The sequence below is a fragment of the Rhinatrema bivittatum genome, chromosome 7, assembly GCF_901001135.1.
Source record: "Rhinatrema bivittatum chromosome 7, aRhiBiv1.1, whole genome shotgun sequence".
Classification (NCBI taxonomy): Eukaryota; Metazoa; Chordata; class Amphibia; order Gymnophiona; family Rhinatrematidae; genus Rhinatrema; species Rhinatrema bivittatum.
In genome coordinates, this window is record NC_042621.1 from 186,717,069 (window position 1) to 186,740,953 (window position 23,885).

Consider the following 23,885-nt stretch of genomic DNA (forward strand, 5'->3'; position numbering starts at 1 on the left):
GGGGTTGAGCTAGCACAAGTTTGAAACTTGTGAGAACCGCAGTAGCTCTGATCATCATGGCTTCAACTTTAACCCTATATGCATTCTGACTCGCTCCCCTTGATATTATTACATGATACTTATTTTGTTCCCTTTGATCACCTCCTTCCCAATGTGATTACTCCGATTTATAAGTCACTTAATCTTTTCTTGTTTAATGTAACCATTCTTTTCTGCATCTTCCCTAACACCTTTTGACTTTTCCATATCTTTTTGGTTTTAGTCTTGTAATTCATCTACGATAAAAAAATACTGAGCCACTTCAAATTTTAAAATGTTTTATTAGAAGATATTTCTGAATTCATAACTTCTTTCTAGTAATGTGCATTTTTATAAAACATAGTATGGGAATTCATTAAAACAGTTAAAATTCTGATAGTAGAACATGGAACTGCATTCAGTTTTAGGGATGTATAAACTTTTCTACATGAACAGCAGAACATGGATATTTTCACCACCATAGATTTATTGTGACATACTCAGGAATGCCGCAGAAGTCCCATAATGAACCACTATATGTTGCAACCAACTGTAGTGATATTTGCCACAAATTTGCTGCAAATTGCAGTGGTTCATTATGATGATCTGTAACCAAGTGAATTTGCCTGAATTTTGATCCTTTTGGTAAATTAGTTCACAAATTGACAAATTTAGTTAAAAACACAGAAAAAAACTGCTTAAAAATACAATTTGATAATTGTTAGTCAGTATCATATTAAATACTGCAGAGGTTACCATAGCAGACCAAGGTGTGATATCAGTGGCCAAAATGCTAGTAAATCTAAAAATATATGACCTTTAAAAATAATACAATAATAACTAATATTACTAATAAGTAATTGTAATTACCTAATTAAAGTGTTAATTGAATTGTTTTGGAAAGTGTTATAGTCATTTTCATTATCTCTTAGCTCACAGAGAAAAAAGACACATACCAAATGTATGTACCGTTCCAGAGGCAAATGATATGCATCTACCAGCTTCTCACCATCACCAAGCCATATTTTCTGAAATAGGACAACAATCTGATTAGGAGTGATAGCATTTGGGAGAGAAAGGAAGTCTTTTGTGATAATGCTGTTCTAGGACCATTATATAATCCAACAAAATGTTTTTGATGTAAAATAGCTAAAAAATTTAGAGGTAATCCTGCTGAATTATCATGACTAAGATTAATCATATCTTACTAAACCACTGTACAGTAAGAATCTGAGTGTAACATCTGCAGAACAGACTACTGGAATAGCAGACTAGACTCTCTGATCACATCCTGATTAAGGGTAATGGAAGAGAAACCAGATGTTCATTATAAACAATGACATACAGTACAGTAGTTATCTAACTTTTCCTCACAATGTATTTGGAGCTTGAAAGGAATGTCTTTCAAACTCCTTAGAGGTCAAGTTAAATGCGGATCATGCTCATTCATGTAAAATTACATGTTGACAAAAATTACTTAAATAGAAATAATGATGAGATAATTTACAAATGTCTTGTTCAACTTTTATGTCTTTAGTGTAGCCCTTGCTTGGCCACTAGAGATAAGCTAGGTTTGATAACAGGAATTTTCCAGCAAAGGAAGGTTCAGATAGAGTTTGGATGTGTTTCTTGAGTGATGGGTTGGTTCTTCCCCCAGGGGGATGGGATAAAGGGAGAATTATAAAAGTGTCTTCCAAAGGGAAATAGAAAGAATCATGTAGAGGAATTTTGAAGTGAAAGACCTTTGTTGTTGTCCTGGGAGACAGGGAGGAACAGAAAAGGGCTGTGGCCTTACTTGGATTTCCATCAGTGGAAATCAGTGGAAGATATGGGAAATCTACTAAGAAGGCAGGCAGGAACCAGGATCTTCTATCCCCTCTCAAAGACTAGGGAGATTAGTTTTGGACAGCATCTTGAGATGTGAGTACTTAGATACATTTCTGGAGTAAAAAGATTTAAATGATATAAGACCTGTGTTTACAGTATGAAGATCTTGGAAACTGTTATTGGTTTTTTCCCTTGGCTGTGACTTTACGTGGACTTGATTTTAGAACTGGCTGAAACTTGGTTTATTTTTCCCAAGTAAACTTTCTTTTGTTTGGAGCACAAAATTGGTGTGGACTGAGTTTATTCTTGGAGGTAGGCTCTGCTCAGTTGCCTTGTAGGCATGTCCTGCTCCCATGCCACAGGATCCAGTGCTCAACAGGTCTGAGAAGGTGACCCCCCCCCCCCTGCTGAGGAGGTGACAAAATAGCAACTGAACAGGGTCAGTGGCTGAGAAAGGTAACAAATATGCTTCCTTGATTTTTGCCAGTTTGAGCAAAACGGCATCATTTTTGATAATCAGTTGAAATGCAAAGCTTTTCCATTTCTATACCAGAGCTGGTTGTTGTGTTTGGACTTGATATAAATACTGTTTGGAGCTGACGGGAGCCAGATCCCTGAAGGTTATTGACCAACTTGGGAAGATTTGAAGAAACCCTAAAGGAAATGGACTTTACTGTTGCTTAGCATGCCTAAGATGAGTTGACAGTTCAGGAAATTTAGGACATGCCTTGCCATGATCTTTGTGGTGTGAATGGGTATTGTGAAAGGAAAATTAGAAAATATGGAAAAAAAAAAGCATAACATTTGGAAAAAGTACATACAAATCACAAAATTTACACATCTCTTTCTCTGTCCCTTTCTTATTTCTATCTGTGATAATTTCATAGGTGAAGGAATTTAAGCATCAATGGTTATTTTTCTGGGAAAATTGGACAAAGTGGGAGATGACCTTGTCTATTAGTCTAGATTTTCTTTCAGTATCCAGCCTGGACCTGGAAAAAAAAGGAAGAGAAACGTTTGCCTCCAGCGCAGTGATTTTTTTATATAAGTTCTGGTATTTTCTCTTCACAGAAAATCTGCAAGGAGAAGGTAGCTCCTCTAACCCAGAGTTCCTGACATTGTATGTTGTAGTGTTACCTCCTCATAGAGATTATACTGGAGTTTATGCATCTTCTCCTCATGGAGATCATTGCCAGAGATGTTCCAGTGATATCTAATGGTCAAGTGTGACCATGTTGAAGTCTGAAATGTGAAATTAGTTAGGGTTTTCTAAGTAAACTTTCTTTTGTTTGGAGCAAAACACTGGTGTGCACTAAATTTATTCTTGCAGGTAATCTCTGCTCAATAACCTTGCAGGCATGTCCTGCTCCCATTCCATGGAACCTACCCGGGCTGATCAAATCTAGTGATTTCCAGGTCTGGGAAGGTGACTTCCATGCAAAGGGAATTTACATTACAAAAAGACCTTGATTCAAACCTTCCTGAATCAGGCCTTAAATAATTTAGAGGGTAAGCTTCAAAGGTATTCACTGGGTAAAACATTCCTTTATCTACAAAAATGGTCCATTTTAAAATTGCTTCCTGATGCGTTAGTAGGCCTACGTACATATAGCCTATATGCGTGAAAATGTATCCACTGTGAGCAGAGGTGTTCCAGGAGGCAGGGTTGGGGAGTGCTTTGCACTTACATTCTTTTGTATTTCCAATACTGTGAACATAAATGTTCTCAGAAATATTCTGCATACACATTAGCAAGTGAAAATGTGTGTAGGTAGTTTTGGTGTGGTAATATTCTAAAGAAAAGTAGGCACCTACTTTTCCTTTTAAAATTGGTGAAACTTATGCATGAATTTGATTGGAAATTAGTACAGATTGTTACAAAATCCTCCTAATGTGGATGCTAGAAAAAATTTGAAAATGAATTATTCAATTATTTTTAACCAGTATGTATCAGACTCATTTCTTGAATTTGATGCACTATTTTGTTCTATGGGGACAATTTTCTTAGTATCTGGTTAACTTAAAGGACAGCGGATATTTTGAACCTACAGATTTGCAAGCATATTTATAAAGGGGAAATACCCTCCCCACCCCACCTTGGGGTTTCCCTTCTAAAATTCCCTGGTATGCACATCTAGGGTAAAAAAGTACTGAAGAACATGCATGCACCAAAAGCACTTATGATGCTTTCTATGATATTACCACATATACTTTAGTTCCCCTGACCTAATTCTGCCCCTTTTTACCTGCATTGAGGGTGAAGAAGTTTCACAAACCAGTTTTACATGGGTGAGCATATGTTTACCTACATAAACATTTTAATATTGCCTTCAATATGGCAATTGATTTGAATACAAATTTGAATATTGCCTTCAATATGGTAATTGATTGAGTAACCTAGGACTTTATGCCTACAGTTTATTGTTGACCCTGGTTCTTTATATTTTAGCCCGCTCAAAGAGCCTGGTGATGGGAGACCATATGGCATCCTCCACTCGATCATCATCCTCTAGTCTTCAGGATCAAGCACTGAAATCAGGTTGGTTGAAAAAGCAGAGAAGCATCATGAAGAACTGGCAGCAGCGCTGGTTTGTCCTAAGAGGGGACCAGCTATACTATTACAAGGATGAGGATGAAAGCCGGCCTCAGGTAAGATCTTCATTAGATTGCCATGTGTTGGGTCGTTAATAACTTTTTATTGGAAGATTTGTTTTCTGTTTGTACCCAGGATTAGAGATGTGCATTCGTTTTTGTTGAATTGGAAAATTTCAAAGAAATTGTCCAATTCGGCATGGGTCAGAGGACCCGAAAAACGATCGGGTTTTCCCCGAAATTTCAAGGAAAAATCATTTTTCGGGTTAGTGCGGAGGGAGGGGCACATTTATTAAAAAAAAAACAAACCCCAATCCCACCCCAACCCTTCAAATTTACTTAATTACAACCCTCCCGACCACCCCAAACTTGCCTAAAGTCCCTGGTGGTCCAGCAGGGGTCCTGGGAGCAATCTCCCGTTCTCGGGACGTCAGCTGCCAGTAAACAAAATGGCGCTGGTGGCCCTTTGCCGTACCATGTGAAAGGGGCTACCGGTGCCATTAGTTGGCCCATGTCAGTTCTAGTGTCACTTTTCGTTGGCTCATATAAGAAGCTCAAAGTGCCAACGAAAAGGGATATTTTCGGGTTCATCTTTGATCATGCAAGATAAGTTATTTCTTTATATTTGGGGCATTTGGTATGGTTTCGGTTTATTTCTCAGCGGTTGGTGATAAATGTTCATTTGGTGATTTGCAAGAAAAGAGTCTAAGAGTATGACACCAGGTCCAGCAAATGACTGAAATTTCAGATGTTTCAAACTGATACTGCTTGTAGCCCATTGCGTAGCGAGAGGCGGTGGATGTACAACGAGAAACACCAAGTACTTCTGATGCTGTGTTCTGTCTTTTTTTTTAATTAATTTTTTCAATATATTGGTTATTTAGATAAAAGTCTTTGTCCTTATCCTGTGTTTTCTACTTACCCTGTACCTTCTGCAATATCTGGGAGGAGGAGGTAAGGAAGCAGAGACATTTGCAGTCCTGCAGAGTCTGAAGTCAAAGCGCAGTTCTCAGGCTTCTGGCGGTGTGTGCATGTGATTGTTACAACGCTCCCATGCCATGGTCAAGTGCCATTTTTTAAATACATCAGAAACGCCGAGAGGAGGCTATCCGCAGTGAAATTGGATTTGAAGCCCGAGCCCCTGACGAGTTCCTTATACGAAACACACGCTGTGTCGGGCACTGTGGTGTACGCAGTCCAAGTTTGGAGCTGCAACACAGAACTGGGCGTTTTTGGAGTTGCAACGTGGTTCAACACTATGATAAGTATTTTTTCATCTGTGGATATATGAAGAACATTTTTGAGGACATTTAAATTGTGGACTCGTTAAATAAGAGAAATATTTTGAAATATAAAAAGATAAAGAAAAAATATAGAAGAAAAGGAAATAAAACAATTAGGGTCCACTGTGACATAACCCGATGATTATTTAATATTTATATGGTGAGTCATTCACCTTTTGGAGCGGGTTAAATAACCCATGAAATCAATACGTTGTACACATTGAATGTTGTCTCCCATATGAGGGTTATTGTCACAATTTAAAATACATTCTGTCACCTTGGCATTCTATTGAATGTGGTTTATTAGAGATAAGATTGTTATATTATTACCACAATTTGTTTCCAGTTGTTAGATATCCATGGTCAAGTGAAAGGCAATGGTAGTAAGGACTCAGGTAATCCCAAGTATTGACACTTGGAGAATAAAGTGGGATAGAGAGGAATGACAGTATTGAAGTGGAGCAGAGAGCATGAGTGCTGCTGTTTTAGCTCTGGGTCAGTTATAGTTGTCAACAGAGTGCAGCGAAGGCAGAGCTCCAACATACTTTAAAATCTCTCTCTCCTTGGCAACCTCAGCATGAAGCAGGCACCAACTAGAACAGAAGGAGCCAAGTCAGCTCCCCACCTGCATGAAGGGGGGGGGTGGGGAGGCTAGGGTTCCTTTGACTAAAGATTAGGGATGTGAATCGTGTCCTCGATCGTCTTAACGATCGATTTCGGCTGGGAGGGGGAGGAAATCGTATTGTTGCCGTTTGGGGGGGTAAAATATCGTGAAAAATCGTTAAAAATCGTGAAAAATCGAAAAATCGAAAAACCGGCACATTAAAACCCCCTAAAACCCACCCCCGACCCTTTAAATTAAATCCCCCACCAAATAACTTAAATAACCTGCGGGTCCAGCGGCGGTCCGGAACGGCAGCGGTCCGGAACGGGCTCCTGCTCTGAATCTTGTCGTCTTCAGCCGGCGCCATTTTCCAAAATGGCGCCGAAAAATGGCGGCGGCCATAGACGAAAAAGATTGGACGGCAGGAGGTCCTTCCGGACCCCCGCTGGACTTTTGGCAAGTCTCGTGGGGGTCAGGAGGCCCCCCACAAGCTGGCCAAAAGTTCCTGGAGGTCCAGCGGGGGTCAGGGAGCGATTTCCCGCCGCGAATCGTTTTCGTACGGAAAATGGCGCCGGCAGGAGATCGACTGCAGGAGGTCGTTCAGCGAGGCGCCGGAACCCTCGCTGAACGACCTCCTGCAGTCGATCTCCTGCCGGCGCCATTTTCCGTATGAAAATGATTCGCGGCGGGAAATCGCTCCCTGACCCCCGCTGGACCTCCAGGAACTTTTGGCCAGCTTGTGGGGGGCCTCCTGACCCCCACGAGACTTGCCAAAAGTCCAGCGGGGGTCCGGAAGGACCTCCTGCCGTCCAATCTTTTTCGTCTATGGCCGCCGCCATTTTCGGCGCCATTTTGGAAAATGGCGCCGGCTGAAGACGACAAGATTCAGAGCAGGAGCCCGTTCCGGACCGCTGCCGTTCCGGACCGCCGCTGGACCCGCAGGTTATTTAAGTTATTTGTGGGGGGGTTCGGGAGGGTGGGGGATTTAATTTAAAGGGTCGGGGGTGGGTTTTAGGGGGGTTTTAGTGTGCCGGCTCACGATTCTAACGATTTATAACGATAAATCGTTAGAATCTGTATTGTATTGTGTTCCATAACGGTTTAAGACGATATTAAAATTATCGGACGATAATTTTAATCGTCCTAAAACGATTCACATCCCTACTAAAGATCAAATGAAATTCCAGTAACAGATGCAGCAGCTCAAGAAACTGTAGCACCATTGAATTACAGGTATTACTACAATATGTTAGTGCCAACCAGCAAGAAAAAAAAAAAAGACTGGACACAAACATCCCATCCTGACATCCATTCATCTACACCTACTCCTTCACCCCACTCCTCCAGGGGAGAGATGATGGGGAAGGGGAAGGCAAGGGACTGAGTTGCAAAATTTCAAGAAATTAAGAAATATTATTACTGACATCCTCTGACACATGCTTGGGAACCATGTCTGCTATCTCTCCCCTTCCCCAGCACTTCTAATCATTTCATCCCAAGCCCCTGCAAAGCTCAAACTCCAAGGGGAACTCTCCCCCTGTCCTCTCAGAGATTTGAAATGCCCTTCATAGCCCTTATCTTGAAAAATGTGGGGATCCCTGTACTAGATGATGGCAGATAAACACCAATTGGCTTTCCCATCTGCACAGTTGTCTTCCTTTCTGCATTTCTATCACTTTGGGTAGATGAGTGCATCCATTCCCATACTTACAATAAAATCAGCTCCCAACCCTCTCTGGGGCTGATGCAATAAAGTGTGCCCAGCATAGCTCATAGATTAACAAGCAGTTGGACATGTGTTTTGGACGCGCTAGACTAACACTTGGTGCAATAAAATGATTAGTACATCCAAAATTTGCACCCAATCAACTGCATAGCTGATAGCGCTCATCACATGTAAATTCAATGTAGATGAGACTATTAGCTATTACTCCTGATGCAGTAAATCCCCACGAACCCAATGCACGTTTTTTAACACAGCAAATTTAACGCCAGCCCCAGAGCTTATGAAAAAAAATCAAAATTTCTGTTCTCTGTGGTTCTTCCACAGAGAAGGAACCACAGAGAATAGTAGATCTACTAAAGAATTAATGAAATGGATCGATTACAAAAAAAAATTTCTGGCCACACAATATATACAATCCAGGCTGATTTTGCCCCTTGCTATTGTGTGTCCACAACAGGTTTTTTTTGTAATCAATCCATTACATTAATTCTTTCTTAAGTGCCCGAAGCAATTGTATTGCATGTCCATAGCAATAAGCACACAACTACATCTCCTGGGCCCTAGGGATGCACAGTTTCTTCCCAACGCATCCCTTTTAAATATAGCATCGGGCACCCAGGAGAGGTGGCTGCTTGTGCGTTAAAAAATGGGTGGCCATTTTGGACTCACGTTTTTATGGTATCTTATTGTATTGGCCTGTCTGTCTTTTATCAAACCTGTCAACTCTGTTCCAACCAAACATTTAAATTCCATTACAGTGTTGGCCTTCATTACTTCCATTGTTAGGCCATGCCAGATATTGTCCTCTTTCTCTTTTTGGTTCTTACAAGTCCCATGCTTCATATAAAACCCAGAACTCATCCCATGATGTACTCTCTACATGGCTTCGATCAAGCTAGGCCAAGAGTACATTGTACAAATCTACTTCTCTTTTCCCTTTCAGCACGCCAAATGACACAAAATGTTCACTGATGTATTCATTGCAGGTCGTACCTCTGATTATTTATTTAAAAGTGCGCCCCTAAGCCTACCCTAACCCCAAAACCCCACCCTGAAATTTAATACCTGCATTAGGGCCTTATAGCAAAATGATGAATGACCCCCAAAATGACAAAGAGACGGTAGAATTATTTCTGATAGTATATTAAAACAAAAAACACCAAGTTTATGTTATTTAATGTCAGATCCAAAGTGGTCTTGCATTCCTGGACTGTTCTGAATCTAGCTGTTAGTTTGTCTGATCCTGAAAAACGTTTACCTGTAAAGGTGTTGTTTTCTTACTTTTCTTTGTGATATGGCATTTTGTGTCTGGTAAGTTTATTCTTGTCTTTAATTTCTGGCCTGTTTCACCTATGTAGCATCTCTCACATCCAACACTCCCTCATTTCTTCTACTTGATAGCCCATACCTCCCCTTACTATTATACTCTGAGTCTGTCCCCAAGCTTGTTTAAATTCAGAACTCACTTTGGATCTAACCGGTGGTGACACTTGCTCACCTTTATTTATTTATTTTGTTTAGTGAAGAACAGTTTATTCCACCAATTCCAGAAAATTCTCTCTTGGCAGATTATAATATTAAAACATAAAATGACATCTAAGAAAGCCAAACCATGACAGGTGACCAAAAAATACCATCACAAATATCAGATAAATAAAGTAAAATGATAAATAAAAAAGCCTGAAAGAACAAGACTTACATGATGGAAAAATAATCCATCCCCTTAATTCTCCTGCCAATTAAATTCTATAGACTTCTAATAAATTACAGTTTAGTGATCAAAAGCCTCTAGATAAAGAACCCCTTCATTTTTTCCAAAAATATAAATCTTTTTTTTTTCTCTGAGTTCCTGAGGGAGAGCATTCCACCATTTTGAGTTAGCTATAAAGGCCAAGAGTTTCTATCAGGTAAGGAAAGAAAGCACTGCCTTCACAAACAAGGATCACATCCTGAATGTAATCTTTGAGCACTACTTTAAGATATTGTGGAGCCTTCTCATGAATTGGGGTTGTCAACTGTCCGGATTTTTTCCGGATTGTCAGGATTTATGCTCTGAAAAACTGGAAATTGTCCAGATTTTCATCCACAAAGACCTGCTCTGCCTTCAGACTGCAGCGTGCATGTTACCCAATTTCGATGAGCAGGGGCAGGCCAATCAGGCAATCACCCAGGGAGCCAGCCTATAGGGCACTAGTTGTCTCCCTCCAGATCCGATAGCGAAAGAGGGAGCAGGCTGCGGGGACGCCCAGTGGAGTCCAACCTGCCAGCAGCTACAGATGGCAGAAGACTGCAGAGCAACTGGCAGAGCCCAAACTGCCAGAGGCTGAAGCTGGGAGGAGGTCGCAAGGCCGCCAGAAGAGCACAAATTGCCAATGGCTGAAGATTTCAGGAGCTTGCAGGATCATCGGCAGAGCCCAAACTGCTGGCAGCTAAAGATGGCAGGAGGTCGCAGGGCCACCGTGTAGGGTGCAGCCAAAGTGAATTAAATCAGATGTCATCGGGGAGGCCAGGAAGTGTGTGTGAGAGCTTGTATGTATGTATGTATGTATGTATGTATGTATATATGTGTGTGTGGGGGAGAGCATGTGAAAGATTGTGTATATGTGTGGGAGAGCATTGGGAGCTTGTGTGTGAGAGAGCATGTGAGAGTGAGAGCTTGCGTGTGTGTATTGGAGAACAAGTGATTAGTGTAAGCATATGTGTGTGGGAGAGCATGAGAGAGTGAGCTTTTGTGTATGTGTGTGTGTTTTTGGGTGTACAGGAAAGCATGTGAGAGTGAGAGCTTGTATTTGTGTGTAGGAGAGTATGTGAGCTTTTGTGTGTGGGAGAGTATGTGAGAGCTTGTGTGTGTAAGAGAGCATATGAGTGAGACCTTGCTTGTATGAATGGGAGAACTTGTGAGAGTGCAAGGTCATGTGTGTGTAGGAGAGGATGAGAGAGTGAGAGCTTGTGCGTGTGTGTGTGAGACAGCATGTAAGAGAGAGGTTGTGCATATATGATGGGAGGGAGGAAGGGAATAAGAGGCGAGAAGAGTGAAGAAACAGAAAGAGACGTGAGACCTTGATAAAGGTATTAGACCAAAAAGGGGAAAGTGGAAAAAAGAGACTGGTACCAACTAACTGAAAAAATAAGATCAGACAACAAAGGTGAAAAAAATAATGTTGAGTTTTTAGCAATTGTGATATGCCATCTATGGAAATGTGAATTATTATATTTTTTTGTATTTTTCTCTTTCTTTAAAGTTCCACTGTTCAGTCTGGTTTCTTAGGCTTTCCATTTTGGTTTTGTCTGCACGTTTCTGTTTCTAATTTTAGTCCCTTATTTCTGATTTAGGTAAGCTTTTGTCTGTGTTCTAGCTGACTGAGGTATGGTTTCCCTGTATAGATTTGTAACAGTCCAGGTTGTTCTGTTTGGCCAATAGATGGTATATTAGTGTTCCAGGGTTGGTGTAATATGTACATTGCTGCCTTTTCCTAGATAAGATTGCTGCTGTTTTAATCCTGAGAATTATTGCTGTGATTGTATGGTATGGCAAGGTTTGTGTTTCTTCACAAAATATTTGGCAGTGGAGGGAGTTGTTTTGCTGAGATGACACCAGAATTTGAAAATATATATATACATTTTTTTTTTGCATTTTCAGTTGTAATGTGAACTGTCCTAATTCTGCTCTGCACCTATTTTTATGATTATTAGGATTATTGCTGTTTTATTGTAGTTATGATGATCTCTGTCTTTCTGGGAAGAAGATTCATGAAAAAATACATGGATATTTGTTTTATTACATGATTGGATTGTTGCGCCGGGAGGTGGACCCTTGGCCTGGTGCAGGATTGGTAAGCTCCCTGGTCGGACCCAGAGAGCGCCTGCCACCAGGAGGTGGAGCATAAGAGGAGACAGAGGCTAGCTGGAGCTTCACCAATAGCAACCCGGGGCTCCCTCAGGTTGAGCCCTTGGTTACCCGGGCCGCCTGGTCTTAGGTGGGCCTCGTAGGATCTCCGAGAGATAAAGTTCAGGGGTGTGCCCACCACGAACAAGAGTGCACAGTCAATGTTCAGGCTAGGAAGTCCAGGAGCCAGAGAAGGACAGTACAGAATCTCTGAATGAAGAGCGAGGATCAAGGCCAGAGTCAAGGATAGCGTGGTCAGCCAAAGCAGGGGTCAGTACCAGTGGTCAGTCCAAGGATGGTCAGTCAGGCAAAGGTCAAGTTCCAGGCGGCGGTCAGTGGATAGGCAGAGGTCAGTTCCAGGCAGCGTACAGGCGTGGTCAGTGGACAGGCAGAGGTCACTTCCAGGCAGCGTGCAGACATGGTCAATGGAAAGCAGAGGTCAGTCCCGGGCAGCATTCAGACGTGGTCGAGGAAACAGGCAGAGGTCAAATCCAGGCGGCGGTCAAATGTAGTCGATATAACAATGCAGAGGTCAGTACCGAGAAGACAGTCCGAGACGAAGGAAAAGGATGATGATGGAACAGGACGCTGGAACAGGAGACTGGAACAAGATGCTAGAACAGGAGACTGGAACAGGGCACAGGAACAGGAAGGCAAACTAGCTATCACAATGTGATGGACCCGATTGCCAAGGCAAGGAAGTGGGGTCAGACCACTTCCTTATAAGCAGCGATCAAACAGGGTGCGCTGCGGAGCTGGGTTCCACCCCTGGCCCTTTAAGAGGCTGGATGGTCCGCAAGTGCGAGCGCCTAGGGGTGGGGCTGACGCCACGGAGGACACCGAGCCCCGCTGTGAGGCCTGGTCCAGAGCGGGAGCACAGGGGGACCGGAGATGCTGCGAGCTGGAGGCGGCCATGGAGGGGATGTGCCCGGAGCTGGTAGAAGGCGTAGCGAGGTGAGCAGGCCCGGCCGTAGAGCGTAAGTAGCTGGGAAGCACAACATGGATCTGATGTTTCTGTTATATTTTTTTATTTTTTTTTATTTTTCATGATATTCTATTTGTGTATTTATAAACTGCAATAAATATAAAATAAGTGAATATATGTTAAAAATGTCTTTTTTACTGTTGGTAAGTGCTTGAAAAATTTTTTAAGTTCACTCATGCATAACAACTGTTGCAGAATACTTAGAAATCCAGTGTCAGGTGCACGCTAAGGCATTATTAATCGATAAGAGTACTAGTACTGTCCACCCATGTTAACCTTGAGTTTACCCTCAAAAAAATCAGTTTTGGTTTCTTCACTGGTATAAGAAAGAGAGCAAGAGCCTACATATGTGTATGAGAGAGAGTGAGGTCTGCATGTTTGTGTGAAAGCTTGCATTTGTATATGAGAGAGAGAGAGAGTGAGCCTGCTTGTGTGTGCGTGAGAGCCTGATTGTGTATATGAGAGAGAGCCTGCATGTGTGAGAGAGAGAGAGTCTGCATGTGTATGAGACAGCATGTGTGTGTGAGAGCATATGTGTGAGGCAGAGAGAGGGAATGTGTGTTCTGAGCATGTGTGTGAGAGAAAGAAATGGAGTGTGTGTGTGTTTGTATGTGTGTGTGAGCGTGTGTAAGTGAGGGAGAGAAAGGGAGAGTGTGTGTGTGAGGGAGAGGGTGGGAGTGTATGAAAGAATGAATATGTGTAAGTGTGTGTGTGTGCGAGAGAGAATAAAGTTTGTGCGGCTCTCCCCAATCCACAACAATCTCAGGGTGACTGGAAATCAAAAGATTCCAGGTATGGAGAGTGAGAGATTTTTTAATCCTTATTACTTTTCATTTTGGATGCTGTTTTTATTGTGTTTGGGAAACAGTAGAACAAATTTAGCTGAGTTTTTAATTATTGGATATTCTAATCAGTTGTTTTTGACATTCTTTTTATTTGTATGATTTTAATATTATGAATAATTGTTTATCTTTTAATTTTATTTCTTGATGTTTTGTGAGGAATGATGGTTTCTGTTTTTCCATTATTGCGCTGCATAATATAGCTGGGCTTATTGCAGTTTTCAGTTCAATTTTTGCTGTCATTTGGGGGGGGGGGGTAAGGGGTGCTGAATTACTAGCCTGCCCTCGGCCCCAAAATATCTCAGTCCGGCCCTACCTTAGCTCAACACAAAAATTAGCCTCACCTGCCACTGACTGCCTCTGGTTCCCTTCCCCCTCCCCCTCTCTGCTGGTCCTGCTGCCTGGCCGTGTCGCTGTGACTGTCTCCCCTTTCTCCCCTGGGCCCTGTTCCCTGACTAGAGCATAGGAGCTGAAGTCTCCTGCCGTTCCTGGCCCACTGCTGACTGCCTGTAACCCAGCTTGTCTCCCTAACTTGCTCAGTCCTGTTCTTCTCATGCTGATCTCCAGCTGCTGCAGCCATGAGTGCTGCTCAGTCGCATTGTTGAGGATAAGGAATGGACACTATACTGCACTAAGAAAGGTTAAAAAAAATACTGTGGGTTTATTGGTGGGATTACGCCTCCTAATTGTTGAGTGTTGAAGTTTTTGGCCTTGGTTTGCGGGTCTTGGGGTGGGGAGAGCCATACTGCTGGGCTTTAATGGTTGGGAGGGTAGGGGAGCATTGAAGAGAAGTGTGTTCATTGCAATTCTGCTGGACTTGGGCCTAGGGAAGAGGAGGCATTGGGGAGAAGAAATAAGGGGGGGTGGGGGGCGGGTAAAGATGGGACTAATAGATATGTGTGGAAGCAAAGGACACCATCGGTAAAAATTTTACTCTGCTCGTCCGAGTGTTCGGAATTTCCATAGTAGAAAGTTGGCAACCCTATCATGAATGCCTCTTAAAAACTTTTACAGCTAATGAACTGAGTAATGAGAAGCAAATGAAAGCTTTTTAAAATAAATGTGAAGTGATTATGTTAATGAGAGCCCGCAACAACCAGGGCCTTTATAGAGGAATTAGGTAAACCTTAATAAAGTTGAATTGCAATAATTGAGTACTGTCAAGACCATTGCGTTATTGTAACTGACCTCAGGTCAGGAAAATGGAAGGAGATATTTCAATCTCTTTAGGTGGCAAAGTTTATAAAATGCTGAGTGAGCCACCAATCTAATATGTGGCTTCAATGACAACCTGGAGTCAAAAACGACCCCTAGATGCCACATCTTCTTCTGGAGCAAATAAAAAGGGTCCCCTCCCCCATCCCATGCAACTGCAATGGGTACAAAGTGTCAGGTATAGGTGCAGTGCCCACCCATAAGATCTCTGGGTTTTTTTTTTTTAATTTAAAGAGAGTCTATTCTTTTCTTAGGCAGGTATAAGCAATGAGAAGAAAACAAAGACGAGCTCTCCTGGGGAAAAGAACTGTGGCTTTGGAAACAGCAGCTTAGTAGACTGAGGACCTGAAGAAGGTGGCCTGGGAGCTGAGGTACAAGAAGGGGAGCATAGCTTCAGTAGCTGCATGTCTGCCAGGGCGCTGCCAGAAACGTGGCCTTTTTTGGTGTGACATCATCTAGTGGCGCCGGGGTACCCAGATAAAGGGGAGGCCCAGAGAAGCAGCAGGAACTGTGCCTGCTTCCTTCCCTGAACTAGCTCCATAGGTGGTCATTTCACTTAACCGGACATTGCACGCTGCATTTTACTTTCTCATTGTTCCTGCCGGTGGCCTCGGTCAGCTCACACCGCTGCAGCGGCACCGGGCTACCCAGTTAAAAAGAAGGCCCAGGGAAGCATCAGGAACTGTGCCTGCTTCCTTCCAGAGCTGGCTGCTGTCTCCTGAGATAATCGCCTCACTTACTGGACATTACACACTGCACTTTACATGCTCGTTGTTTCTGCTGCCGGCCTCGGTCAGCCCACGTTTCTGAAGTGATGTCATCCAGTGGTGCCAGGGTGCCCGTATAAAGGGAAGGCAAAGAGAATAGAGAATTCTGTTAATTGCCCATTGGAGCTTTATGCTATAGTTAAAAAAAATTAATGGGCCAGCAAAAACAACTTTGCAGGATTATCCTATTTGTGATGTCTTCACTGATTATTTTGAGGAGTAGCTGAGAAAGATCAGTCATCAGGTTCCCTCTAATTTTGAAGTAGTTAGATAGGGAGGTGGGGAATTCTAAGTTAAATGGAATTTGTTGCCAGAGGATGTGGTTAGTGCAGTTAGTATAAAGGTGTTTAAAAAGGGATTGGATAAGTTCTTGGAAGAGAAATCCATTACCTGCTATTAAGTTCACTTAGGGGTAGATTTTCAAAAAGCGCGATTTGGCGTACTTTTGTTGGCGCATCAGGCGCAAACAAAAGTACGCTGGATTTTAGTAGATACGCGCGTAGCCGCTAAAATCCTGGATCGGCGCGCGCAAGGCTACCGATTCCGTATAGCTGGCGTGCGCCGAGCCGCGCAGCCTACCTCCATTCCCTCCGAGGCCGCTCCGAAATCGGAACGGCCTCGGAGGGAACTTTATTTTGCCCTACCCTCACCTTCCGCTCCCTTCCCCTACCTAACCCACCCCCCCCGGCCCTGTCTAAACCCCCCCCTTACCTTTGTCGGGGGATTTACGCCTCCCGGAGGGAGACGTAAATCCCCGCGCACCAGCGGGCCGCTAGCGCACCGGGACGCGACCTGGGGGCGGGTCCAGAGGGCGCGGCCACGCCCTCGGACCCGCCCCCGAAATGCTACGTCCCGCCCTGAAAACGCCGCGCGGATCGGGCCCGCCCCCGACACGCCCCCCTCGGAAAACCCCGGGACTTACGCGAGTCCCGGGGCTCTGCGCGCGCCGTTAGGCCTATGTAAAATAGGCGCACCGGCGCGCAGGGCTCTTAAAATCCGCCCCTTAGAGCAGAGCTTTCCAAACTTTTCATGTTGGTGACACACTTTTTAGACAAACATAATTTCACGACACGGTAATTCAGTCTACTAGTAAACCAGAGGTTAAAGGTTAAACGAACGAAACATATTTCGACAATTTATGTATGTTTCCTTAAATATATACATAAATAAAATGTTTCACGACACAACCTATCTCATGAAAACCTTAAATTTATATTAAAAATATATATTCCAAGATTCATGTTATTGTTATAATTTATGAGAAACAATAATAAAACAAATTGTCTGTCCCCCACACACTCATCTCTCTCCTCCCCCCAGCACATGTCTGGCCCCCACACACTCATATCTCTCCCCCTCAAGCACATGTCTGTCCCCCCAGCACGTTTGCCCCCCACTCACTCATCTCTCTCCCCCCAGCACATGTCTGGCCCCCACACTCATGTACCTCGTCTTTTTGATTGTTGCCAGTTAAGTGCTTCACTCCCTTCCATGATCACCAGACACTGCTGCTTGCAGTCAGTACTCCTCATGGCCAGGCCTCATCGGCAGCAGCAGCCAATGCAAGGATGGCTGGGCTCGTTCCACCCACCAAGCCCCCCAAAAAAACGCGATTGACAGCAAAAATCACCCAATAATAAGCAACCCATAAACTGAAAAAAAAAGTGAATCTCTAGAAAAAAAAAAGCCCAAACTCGCATCAGAGTTGACCGGGCTTGCACGACACACCTGCACACTGCAGGCGACACACTAACGTGTCCCGACACACAGTTTGGAAAGCTCTGCCTTAGAGAATAGCCACTGCCATTACCAATGGTAATATGGAGTAGACTTAGTTTTTGGGTAATTGCCAGGTTCTTATGGCCTGGATTGGCCACTGTTAGAAACAGGATGCTGGGCTTGATGGACCCTTGGTCTGACCCAGTATGGCATTTTCTTATGTTCTTCTTATGTTCTTATGGTCAGTCTTGTCTCACTTGCAGAGATATCAGATGTGATGATGCATTTGAGATCTACATCTTGCAGATTAGATCCTTGCCCTTTTTATATATTACAGAACCTGCGGCAGATAACAGTTGAGCGCTTGAAAATTATTGTTGAGGCCTCTATGCAGGAGGGTTGCCAACCTAAACAACTAAAAATGGCTTCAATTGACCCAGTGAGAAAGTAGAAAAATTTAGCAGTAGATAATCTGGGTAATTATAGACCAGTTTCAAACCTCCTGAAGTTAGCTAATGTAATAGAGGAGTGCGTTTTGAAACTGAAAATTTCTTGAAGGAGAACCAAGTTTTGGATAGTCATCAATTTGGTTTTAGAAAGAGCCATAATACTGAGTTTTTGCTACTTTCTCTTACTGACTTGCTGTATCAACAATTGGACCAAAATCAGACAGAGGTCTTAATACAGTTAGATGTGGCTTCTGCCTTCGATATTTTGCATCATGGGATCTTGCTGTCACGATTGTAGGAAATGGGACGGGGTAGGCAGTTACTAGTTGGTTTACCTCATTCCTACAGGTCAGGTTCCAGAGGATTTAGATAGGTGCTGCCCATTCCTCTTGGAGGGAAATTTCAATGGGGGTACCCCAGAGATCATGTCTGCCTCTCATGCTGTTTAATATTTATTTATTGCCTTTGTGTCCCGTACTATATGAAAGTGGACAGCATACAGTTTTATGTCCCTAGTGGGAGAGGTAGCTATTATCCCTGTGGTTATGATTCAGGAAATTATGAAACAAGTAAGAGGCTGGTCATCTAAGGGACTGCATTCAAATGTTATCAAAACTCTGTTTTTACGGATGAGTACCCAGCCCCCTTTGAATGACGTGGTTTATGTCAATTATGATGACAATCAGTTGCCCCTGTGGACAAAGGTGAGAAATTTAGGATATTCATGGACTCCAACTTATTGTTTCAGTCAAAAGTGCAACACTTAGTTGAGATTTCATTTTACAAGTTAAAACCCTTAAGAACTCTTAGACATTTACTTCAACCGGAACTGTTTAAAACAGTTACTCAATCTCTGGTTTTAAGTCATCTGGATTGTTGCAGCTCATTGTTGGTTGGCCTTCCTGGAACATTAGTACATACTCTGTAGCTATTGCAGCATGCTGCTGCAAGACTGATTAAAAAATCAGATTATGTAATACCAATCTTGCATTTTTTACATTTGGTTGTCAGTAAAGTGGAGGGCACAGTTTAGAATTTTTTTCAGAGGATTATTGTGTGGTGGCTGAAAGATTAAATTGGTATGAACTGATACACCCATTCTGCTAGTTGGATACACTGGCTTTACCAGTGGCATGCTGCTACAAACTGCAAAGTACGAGGGATCAGGCATGTTGTTATGCAGGATCTAGGCCAGTGATGGCGAACTCCAGTCCTCGAGTGCCACAAACAGGCCAGGTTTTCAGGTTATCCACAATGAATGTGCATGAGATAGATTTGCATACAATGGCAGCAGTGCATGCAAAATGTTTCTCATGCATATTCATTGTGGATATCCTGAAAACCTGGCCTGTTTGTGGCACTCGAGGACTGGCGTTCTCCATCCTTGATCTAGGCCAGTGATGGCTAACCTATGACACGCGTGTCAGAGGTGACACGCCGAGCCGTTTTTGCTGACATGCGTAGCGTTTCGGGACTATCGATTTTTTTTTTTTTTTTATCGGCTGTGCCGAGCCTTTTTTTTTTTTTTATCGGCTGCGCCAACCCTTTAAAATTAGTTTTTTAGTATCCCTCCAGCCCTCCCCCAAAGCCCCCGGGCGCAGGGAGGTGCATGCGGCGCAGCGACAGGCAGATAGGCAGGGCCGTGGTGAGGCTCACTTCACCACAGCCCAAAGAAAAAGATCGTGTTGAACGCGCTGATGCTCCTCCTCCTTCCTGCCTGTGCAGCCCCGGAAGTAAACGTTGCCGGAGCCGCGTGGGCAGGAAGGAGGTGAAGCATCAGTGCGTGCAGAAGAGGCGCATCGCTTGCGCTTACGGGCTGCTGCGAATCTCAAATCGCAGCGGCCTGAGAAGAGGAAGAAGCCCGGTAGCAGGGCCGCTGCAGAGCCCATCCTGCGGCGACCCGCGAAGAGGAGGCCCAGAGGAGAGAGAGAGGCTGAGGGTCTGTTTGTGTGCGCTCGCGTGTATGAGATGAGTTGAGAGATTGTGTGTGAGGACCTGAATGTTTGCAGAGACAGCATGTGAGAGCCTCTGTGTGTGTGAGAGAGACAGCATATGACAGTGAGAGCCTGTGTGTGTGTGTGTGTATGAATGATTGTATGAGAGAGAGAGAGCATGTGTCAGTGAGAGCCTGTGCTTGAGCAAGACAGCATGTGGGAGTGAGAGAGAGCCTGTGTGTGAGAGTCAGATAGCATGTGCCAGTGAGAGACTGTGTGTATGAATGGTTGTATGAGAGAGAGCATGTGACAGTGAGAGCCTGTGTGTGTGTGTGAGAGAGAGAAATGCATGTGAGAATGAGAACCTGACTGTGTGTTTGAGGGAAGAAGATGGAGAGAAAAGAAAACAGAAAAAAAGACAATATAAAAGGAATTGGCAAAAAAAAAAAATAAAGGGAAGGTGGAAAAAAAAAAGCCTGTGACCAACCAATTAGAAAACTAAGATCAGACAGCAAAGGTTAAAAACATATATATATTTTTAGTGATTGGCACATGTAATCTTTGGGAATGTGCAAGAATAGCAACATCCCCAGTAGTCATGTGGCAGCAGTGACAGTGGCAGCAGAGGAATGAGAGAGGTTCCGAGGTTGCTGGCAAAAGAGAGGGGGGTCTGCCTTTAGTGTGCACATGTGTATGAATGGGACTCTGCCTGGGGGTGTGTGTGTGTGAATGTATAGGTGCCTGCCTGGGGGTCTGTGTGTGTGAGAATGAATTGGTGCCTGCCTGGAGGATGGAGCGGGAGTGGTGTGAAAATGAATGGGAGCCTGCCTGGGTGTGTGTGTTTGTATGTCTGTGAGGGAGCCAGTGAGTGTGAGAGCATGAGTGTGTATGAGAAAATCCAGGGGAGTACGAGTTTGTGGGGGGGGGGGGGTGGAGGGGGAGAGAGTGTTTTAATTGAAGATTTAGCTGACGAAATTCAGCAACAAAAAAATCACTAAGCAGGTAAGGTAAAGAATTATTTGTTTTTGCTTTATTAATAAATACAGTACATATATTAAAATTAACTTCTTGTTATTAATTAGAGCTACAAATATCACAATTATGGATTTTTCTAGACGTGACACACCACCCGAGTTATGCTTGTTTTTTTTATGAATTTTGACACACTGAGCTCAAAAGGTTGGCCATCACTGATCTAGGCTATGGAATGCTGCTATGCCAGCAGAACTGTGAGCACAAAGGATATAAAGCTGTGAAGGCATGGTTATTTGTAAGGGCATATGCTTGATTGTATTTTGGTTTTAATATTCTATAACAAGCCGTTAAGCCCGTTAAAACGGGCTACATCCCTCTGTCTCTCACCTCCCCCTCTTTCTCTCTCCCCTCACTCTTCACCACCCCCTCCCTCACCCACTCCTCCCCACCCTCCCTCTCCTATCACTCAGTCCCTCCCTCCCACGTCAGGTCTCACTCACTCCCTCCCTGCCCCTCTCTCCCTCCCTCTCACTCACTCAGTCCCACTCACTCTCACTCAGTCCCCACTCCCTCCGTCCTCTCCCTCAGTCCCACTCCCTCCCTCAGTCCCTCCCTCCCACTCAATCCCTCCCTCCCACTCAGTCACTCCCTCCCCCCCGCCCTCTCACTCACTCAGTCACCAACTCACTCTCCCTCAGTCCCACTCCCTCCACTCTCTCTCCCAGTCCCACTCCCTCCCCTCAGTCCCCCCCCTCTCTCCCTCTCACTCAGTCCCACTCCTCCCCCTCACTCAATCCCTCCCCCTCACTCAATCCCTCCCTCTCACTCAGTCACTCCCTCCCACTCTCTCTCTCCGTCCCTCCCTCCCACTCAGTCCGTCCCTCCCTCTCTCTCTCTTCTCCCTCCCTCGCTACCGCCCGCTACCGCCGTCGCCGCCCGCTACCGCCGTCGCCACCACCGTCGCCGCTACCGCCGTCGCCGCCCGCTGCCGGTACCGCCGCTGCTGCCACTGGACGCCGCCATTTTTTTTTTCTTTCTGAAGCTGCCTCAGAGCGACGTGCTCGCCCGCACATGCGCGGTAGAGCTGGACTCTACTGCGCATTTGCGGGCCGTCGGTCACAGGCCATTTATAAGGTAGATAGTTATGTGAGGTTTGTTTTATGAGATTGATGTTATGTATGTTTTATCTTCAAATTCACTCTGGACATTTTCTTTTGGAAACAGCGGAATACAAGATTTTATAAATCAATCAATCAATAAAAACAAATGCCACTAGCTACCATAATTTCTGAAGACTGACCCTGTTCTATATAGTCAGAAGTGCTTGATAAAGCTTCTTCATTGGGCTGGGGAGTCTTTGGAGAGGGAAAGAATGGAGCTTAATATGAACTCTGGCATCAGCAGCAAACTCTTCTGGCTTAGATTCCCACCCAGCTTGCCAACCACAATGCTACCATCTTGTCTTCTACCCCAAAATATGCATATTTAAAACCAAAATCTGTTGTGGATTGTTTTCTTTTAAATCATACAGTTCTTCCTATGCTTATATAGAGAATATATTGAAATCCCAGGAGGATCTTGCTGTCCCACAGATTCTGCAAGCCCATTTTCAAAAGGATACATTTGTACCTGTACTTTGCATCTGCATGAAAGTACACATTCAAAATGAAATATCTGCATGTACTTTGTATCCTATGACCTACCTACACTCCCGTTTATGCAGGGGAAATTATGTATGCTGTGAAACAGTATTTGTACTTTTCTGTACATACATATGTGGTGGAAGGAGTAATTAAACTGCATTTTCACATGGGTAAACCTGCATTTACCTGTATAACAACTTTTGTTTCTTCTGATACCTTCTTTTGTTCATCTTTCCATTATATCTTTCCTTTCAACCATTTTTTATGTTCATCTTTGTTTCTTTCTCATCTTTTTTCTCCATATCTCATTCTCCATCCATCTGTGTCTCATCTCACTTGTTTTCTTCCATCCTTCCATATCTTTCATCACTTGGCTCCAGTCTCTATCAGTCTCACTCACTTTTCCATCTCCATTCTTCCTACTTATACATTTCTTTTCCTACTTCTTCATTTTGCCTACTCAGGCCCTCAGCATCTTCATCTTCTCTCTCTTCTCCATCAGAGTTGAGCATTCTTCCTCTACTCCCTCCTCTCATATTCTCTTCCATAATTAATTTCGCCCTATGCTTAGCAAGTAAGAGATATGTGGGAGTTCCTGCATGTTATAATAAAGGCGTTGTAGACCATAAATGTAATTCATTGCACCAGCATTGAAATGAGATTAATAATGAAAGATAGATACGTGTTTTAAATTAATTAAAAAATATGTAACTCTTTTTTGGTGGATGGCATGTATCCTGATGATCCAGAAAATAATTTATAAATCGGAGCTACCTTCTCTGCCATTTCTTCAACACTTCTGTCCCCAAAGGGTAGATTCTTTTCTGTGGGGGGAAGCTTAACCTTCTTGGCCCAGGCAGTAGTGATCTCCCATGTGTGTGTATTACCATATCTCTTTGAGACAGACAGGACTTACAAACCAGGCTAGACTCTCTGGATGGGTGTTCAAGTTAAAGTTTACTGTGATTGATTTCAAAAGAATTAATAGGTGCAATAAATAAAGGGGCAGATTTTCAAAGGGTTACACATGTAACCCCTGAAAAGCTGCCCCTTCCACCCCCTGTGCATGCCGAGCCTATTTTGCATTGGCTCGGCGGCGCGCGCAAGCCCCGGGACGCGTGTAAGTCCCGGGGCTTTCCTGGGGGGGGGACGTGTCGGGGGCATATCAGGGGGCATGTCGTGGCCGGCGCGTCATCGGGGGAGTTCCGAGGGCAGGGCCGCAGGCGTGGTTTTGGCCCAGGTGCGTTCCGGGGGCATGGCTGCGGCCTCCGGACCAGCCCCCGGACCGGAACATGACGTGCTGGCAGCTGGCCGGCGCGTGCAAGTTATAAAATATCAGAAACTCTCCACCCCCATAAACAATTCTACATAGAGGTTCTCTATCAAGAAATAATTAAACAAGTGCTTTTATAGGTACAAA

At 43.9% G+C, this 23,885-nt stretch overlaps 1 protein-coding gene across 2 annotated transcripts in view; it reads left to right on the plus strand.

The window, feature by feature from the left end:
* ARHGAP22 (Rho GTPase activating protein 22) overlaps nucleotides 1–23,885 on the plus strand; it is a 365,766-nt gene that overhangs the window by 9,252 nt on the left and 332,629 nt on the right. For both annotated transcript variants that reach the window (XM_029609627.1, XM_029609628.1), the window contains exon 2: nucleotides 4,295–4,494. In XM_029609627.1, coding sequence (XP_029465487.1) covers nucleotides 4,315–4,494 — 180 coding nt within the window. In that variant the 5' untranslated portion in view covers nucleotides 4,295–4,314. The remainder of the gene's footprint in view (nucleotides 1–4,294; nucleotides 4,495–23,885) is intronic.